This window comes from Sabethes cyaneus, chromosome 1, assembly GCF_943734655.1.
Source record: "Sabethes cyaneus chromosome 1, idSabCyanKW18_F2, whole genome shotgun sequence".
Classification (NCBI taxonomy): domain Eukaryota; kingdom Metazoa; phylum Arthropoda; class Insecta; order Diptera; family Culicidae; genus Sabethes; species Sabethes cyaneus.
Window position 1 is genome coordinate 23,192,607 of NC_071353.1, and position 6,743 is coordinate 23,199,349.

The following is a 6,743-nucleotide window of genomic DNA, read 5'->3' on the forward strand; positions in this document are numbered from 1 at the left end:
TTGTTCAGCATTTAGTATTCGAGGACACTGGGGAACCACAGCCGAGGATCGACAGTAGTGGGAGACCATAATTCGTTCGGCGCAGGATAGATAACGGACCGTCGATACTAAAGTAAAGTAAGTATACTTACTAGCGGTAAAAGATTGTGAAAAACCCTGGATTATTTACATATGGTATAGGATTGCAGATAGTCCTTTGATGTTATTAAATACTGCGATTGTATTTGGTGCGTTTACATGCTACAAAATTATGAATTAGTTTGTTTTACACCGAAATCAACAGAGTATTCATAATTTCATAAAACAGTTTTCACATTTTTAAAGTTAATTTCATGCGCCATTCACTGATGCCGGTGCATTTTGTGCAATTCTCCTCTTCACTGTTTCTTTTTAGAGGCGCTTAGAAATTAGTACAATAATTTTTCTTACTGCATTTGACGGATAGGGTATGTTGCTGCTTCGTCGTAATTGCCTATTATTTTTTATGACACCCAATACAAAACTAGTTTTTCCCTAATATTTTAGTTTGTTGGCAATCAATCAAAGTTTATCATTAAAGAAGTCCTACAGCAAATTTCCAACATTTTTTCGTGCGACGAAGGAGAAAATGTTGACTAATCGTTTTAATTTCCGTCATTCATAAATAAAAATAACTCACGCAAGGCATTGTCGTTATTCTACAGCCAGGAAAACTTGCCTGACCTGCAGAAATATTGTAGAATAACATTTGTCATGCCGTCCTACACAAATATATGCGCGTTAGCTTCGTAAACATTGTTGTGATTTTTAGTTTGGACGATGAAAAATTTTGATGGACGGATTTTAAAACGGTACGACGAATTCAAGAAATAAGGTCAGTTGTGTAATTTCAATAATATGCTTCAATAATCGCTTTTCAGTGATTTCAAAGTTCACGGATCAGAAGGTAAGTGTGTTTTAGTCAAATCAGCACAAGAACTTCTGGAGTATTCATTAAATCCATCCAACAAATGATAAAAATTAGAATGGCTTTACTTACTACGACGGGAATTAGAAATAAACCCTACTAACGTGAAAACAAAAACAAAAAGTGTCTTAGTATATGCAAGAGCACTCTACCACTGCACATTTCCTTCTGTTGCCAGTTACTAATAATTATGCATTAGGCAAAAATAATATTTCCAAGCAGCTTCTACAGACGCTTTGACACATTAATGAAGAGTAAAATATTCCAATATAAAGGTAGATTGTGCCCGTAGAACGAGCAGTACTCCATCGAAGGTTTCCTCATGAGGTGTTGAGGTTTTGATTTCCAAGAACTATAAAAATGTTTTCAAAATTTACTATTGGCTGTTATCTAATAACACTAGCTGTCCTAAATGCAGTACCGTCTACAGAAGCTACTTTTGTGATTTTCTTTATCTATGAAATTGTGACATCAAATCGCTTTATAATTTCTTTTATCATTTTTCAGGACATAATCTATGATTTGTTCGATTCGCTGTTCGGAAGCGATGAAGAAGAAAGCAGTGAGCATGTTATCAACATTACAGGAAACACCACGGTAAAGGTAATATGCGATGAAAAATGTGAAATAATGTGCATCAATTGCACAAAAGTCAACGGAGAACCGACGTCAACTACAACGGGAATGCCCTCCGCACCGGTAACAACAGTGGCACCGACATCGGCGCCTACAACAGCATCTATTCCGACGACCACAACGGCACCGACGACGACAGTGGCACCGACGACAACAACGGCACCGACCACAACAACGGCACCGATGACGACGACAACGGCACCGGCAACGTCATCGACAACGACAATGGCATCCGATGAAGAGACCAGCGCTAACGGGATGGATATGCGATGAAAAGGAAGGAAGTGATAAGTTTAATTAAATTACAATCAAACCCAGAAATAGGGTTTAGTGATAATTTCCGCCATAGTAAGGAAAACCATTTCAATTTTCAGCGTGTTTTTGGATGGGTTTTGACGAATAATCGGAAAGCTCTTGAACTGATTTGACGCAAGCACACTTACCTTCCGATCCGTGCAGTGTAATTTCACTAAAAAGCGATTATTATGAGCATTTTATTGAAATTACGCAACTGACTTTATTTTAAATTCGTCGTACCATTTTTAAACCCGTCCATCCAAATTTTCCTTCGCCCGAACCTAGGACCGAACCAATAATCACAATAATGCATGTACCAGGGGGTTTCCAGTTAGGCATATAACTGCGTAGAAATCATGGATTATTTTTGTAATCTTCTATGTCTTAATTACGTAATCAATGGTAATCAATATAATAATCTATACATATAAAAGTGAGCGTGAGTATGTTTGTATGTATGTTCAGAGGCGTAGCGTGACATTGTGGAGCCCTTGGCGGAAACCCAATTTGACGCCTCCTCATTTTTTAAATCAGGGCTCGTTCCAGGTTTATTACTTTTTCGTATTCGCAAACCCATGGGTATAAACGTCCTGTTGATAGCATGACTCTTCTTTATCGACAGACTTCGCAGCCGGTTATTAGAGTACAGGGCAATTACGGGGCTAGTGCAACGATCCTACTGACTCTGTAGCAGCAACTCCCAGCCGAGATTCGAACTTACGACGACAGGCTTGTTACGCCAGTTAGGGCGGGGTCGTATTCACCCCATATCCAATACTTAGATGCACTTAACAATGAAAAAAAAAATACAAAAGATAATTCAATGAAACAAATTTGTTTTAAATCCTACGTGTATTAAGCCTTCTATAAAAATGCTTCGACGCCGTGCCAGGTGGTTTTACAGCTGTTCACCGGGATCTTTGCTATCGCTGATCACAAGATAGACGTCGCCATATTATTCAACTCTTTCGTGGCCTTGGCGATCGAGTCCTTCTCCGTTTTGGCTACAAAGTTATTGAAGTAAATGCTCCATTTGAGCTTCGTCCTAAAATTTACTATTGATCGCAGTTGGGGGACGTTGGAAGAGTTGGTGATCGTCGGTACAACCTTTATCTTCAGCCGGTTCATCTGCTCCAGTGATCTTTTGCCTTGATGGACCAAGGCCAAGTCCGGCCAAAAAACCACATTCTTTGCGCGATACTTTTTATTGAAGGCGGTAATTTCCGGTAGGTACTTCATGTATCTTTGTATCTCCTTATTCACCGTAAACCCTGAACGAAATAACAGTGGCTTGAGCATTCTCTTGTCTCTGATCGTCAGCCACAGAACTTGGGAACTTGGGGCGGAAGATATACTCGACGTCATCACTTACGTTTCTGGTGGCGGACGTAAAGCTCTCGGTTCTTTGCCAGACGTTGCGTCCAGCGACAAATAGTTTTCGTAGCCCATTATGACCACGACATCATGTTTAGCCGGAAAGATGTTTTTCACCAGCACCTTCAGCCGTTCTCTAGGCGATTGCTTGCTACTCAGACTCAAATGACGCTTCCGCATTAAACTGTCCATTTTGGCCAAGTACTCCACCGTTTAGCCGGTTTCTTTGACCTCCCGGCCCAAGACGCGGAACGATGAGACCTTATTGCTCTCGGTCTTCATCTTTAGCTTTTGCGGCACGGCCGCGCAGCTCGTCGGGCGGCCAGAACCAGGCTACCGTACAGCTCTTTCGCCTTTCTTGCGAGAAAAGATGTTGATGTTGTTGAGAAAAGATGCGAATGTTAGATTGCTCTATTCGGCGGATACGAAGTGCTTCATCATGCCCAACTTCTGCGCTCTGGGTGGAGCTGGAAGTACGAACAAAGCATCGAGTATAGTTGTTTGACAGTTTTCACTATGGCTGCTGCATGCAAATCACCTGATAACGCATACCGTTTTTGGAAGGCCCCTTTTGGCACCCCTAAGAGCTTGCGCTCTTGGCGGGGGCCAGTCTGGCTAACCGCACGCTACGGCGCTTTGTATGCTCCACCATAACTCTAGAATGCCATGACCGATTTCCACCAAATTTGGCACACATATTCCTTGATATAAGAGAATCAGCACCGGGGGGTTGATAAGAGGAGTGGGGGGGGGGGTTCGTAACAGGGGAGAGGCTATAACTCCGAAATATCTGGACGGTTCTTTATCAAACTTGGCATACATGTTCCTTAACATAAGGGAATCAGCACTGAAGGGTTGTTTCTAGGCGTAAGGCAATCAGAACTCAGGGGACTGACAAAAGAGGGGAGATCAAACTCCGAAATGCCTGGATAATTCTTCATCAAACTTGGCACACATGTTCCTAGACATTAGGGAATCAGCACTGGGAAGTTGACAAAAGGGGGAATCCCTAACAAGCGAGGGAGAGATCTAAATAAGTAAAAGGGGTTGCGTTTCTCTTGCATTTAAACTGACTGCAGTTGTGACTTTGAGAAAAGAGAAGGGATCCACCGAGGAGAATATATGGTAAACCTTTGTTTCGTTTCCGTTGTAGCGATTTTCATTGAGCAAACCGATGCATAATTAGCTACGTGACAGAAGGGGGAGCTGACTGGGAAGGAATCGACAAGGACGAGGAACGTGAGTATGAATGTATGTTCCGCCAAGCTCTGGAGCTTCTGGACTGTTCATCAAACGTCGCTTGTCAAACACATGTTTTTTGGCATGAAAGAATCAGCACCGGGGAGTTGATAGAAAAGGGGTACGGTCTCTTACAAGAGAAGAAAAAGGTTCAAATGGTCTTGTATTTAGAACGATAGCAGTTGTACAAGTTGCTTTATTTCTAAAAGGGGGAATAGGGTGGCCATTAAAAAGGCGGAGGGTTACAATTAAATAATATTTTCTATATTTATAAATAAGCATGCGCTGGTAATAAAAATATCTAATTATAGTAAAATAGTTCGGTCTTAGACTTTTAAATCGTTAATAACTCTGTAAATAAAGTGGAAGATTCATTTCACATAGTTTACTGATAGCCAAATGGGCAACAAGGGCGGCGACACAACAGTGATGTGAGATTGTAGAAAAACATATGTTTCATAAGGTGAGAAGAAAATTTTGTTACCAAATGGTGATTTCAGGTGTTGTAATGTTTTCTCCAAATTTAATTTAAGTCAGAAAAAAATTTGATTTCTTTTATCGCTGATGTCGGAGGGGCATCAGATAAGTCTCGAACCACAGAGAATTACTCTTTTCTCAACCTTGGAAAGCACGAAGGCTCTCAGAGTCGCCTCCGGGTCTATTTTCGGAATCAAGGAACCAAAACTTTTATTTACATTTTTACAGCATTTTATTAATCTTACTCTTTTTTTCACTCTACTCACGATATTACCCAGTCAGCATTTTCATATGATAATTAGATTGAAAATAACAGTTACGTACTGATATGTATCGAACAAAATCGTATTCGACGCGCAAAAGCCGCTTATCCGTACCATTTTGGAGGCGGTATAGGGTAAAGAACCGGTTTTAAGCAGTCTAAGCGGGTCACTGATTGTTTTACCTTATTACAAACGATGGATTCACAAAGTGGGGGATATCAGCATACCAATCTTCTTGCTACCTTTAGTTCTTCAAGCTGTTACCACTGGAAGACTTGACTATTATTGAGCTAAACTTTTGATTTCTCGCTTTAAAAGTTGGAGCGATGGAACTAATTTTGATCAGTCCGAACATATTTTCACCCTCAAGGTGCTTTTTAAGCAGTCCTGAAATCTAAATTTTTATACGCCCCCATAAAAAATCCCACGAACTTTTCCCCCTATTCAGTAAGGTCGTGTTCCTATCCGCGACCTACTAATCGACATCTGAATTAATAGATTTGATATTTTTGGTCGGTAGATGCGTAAAATGCCATCTGTCTAAATTGTTTATCGGGTCATACATTCACCACACCGTTCGGCAAATGGTATTCGTCGTCTCTTTTATTATCTAGTGATCTTATGGAAAACGGCGAGTTTGACGTCTCCCTCGCTGTTCATAAGGATGGTGGGAGAACAAAAGAGGCAAACATAGCAGTGTACACGATCCGACTGCAGAACAGTGTTGTCAAAGCAAATAACATTGAAACACATCGTTGTTTCATTAAATTACTGAGAAAATCTTCGAAAATTATTGAAAAATCTGTCTTTTCTGTTGTTTTTAATAAAGAAAAATTAATTATGAACATACATTTCTCTTGAAAGTATTGAACCACGTTTTCACCATTGGAGGTTTCAGTTAATTTCAAACCTATAATTCTTATTTCCAGAATCGAATTAGTATTTTGGCAACACGATAGTTTACGAGTTTCACTGCCGTTGCTGCTACTGCTGAACAGGTCCCATCGATTCAGAATTTATTTTCAGTTTTGTTATAAAATAATAAGATTTTCGGCTAGTAACAAAACTTTAGATGATAGAAAAAACTGTATTGAATAATTTGGTATGTGAATGTTAGGTGCTTGACTTTTAGAATCACTGAAATCAGTGTTGAAAAATGTGATGAATTGCTTAGTAGCAAGGCAGCGATTGTATTCAGCAGCTGAAAAATGTACGTTTTTGGTCAACAATTTTTAATTCATCATATTTCCTGTCGGAAACACAGTAAATTGTGCTTGTGAAAATTAAAACTACGGCTAAGTGATTCATAATGATGTCCTTATCAAAAGATTTTGAAAATATGAATAAAAAAGTGCAATTTTGGCTCATTTATTTACAACTGATTAAAACAGGTGACACTGCTTAACTCGTTCCTTACCCTACGCACTGAGGAATAATTTCGAGCGATACACTTAAAGATATTTCAATACGATAAGATCCTATTAAGCGCAACCAGTTTCATGCAGCTATAC

The 6,743-nt window shown here is 39.8% G+C and overlaps 1 protein-coding gene across 1 annotated transcript; it reads left to right on the forward strand.

Moving 5' to 3' along the window:
• Positions 1–1,250: 1,250 nt before the first annotated feature.
• LOC128732508 (threonine-rich protein-like) lies at positions 1,251–2,656 on the forward strand. Its single transcript, XM_053825774.1, has 2 exons — positions 1,251–1,387; positions 1,454–2,656. Exons 1-2 carry the CDS (start codon positions 1,307–1,309, stop codon positions 1,853–1,855), a joined length of 483 nt encoding a protein of 160 aa, XP_053681749.1. The 5' UTR covers positions 1,251–1,306; the 3' UTR covers positions 1,856–2,656.
• Positions 2,657–6,743: the final 4,087 nt, after the last annotated feature.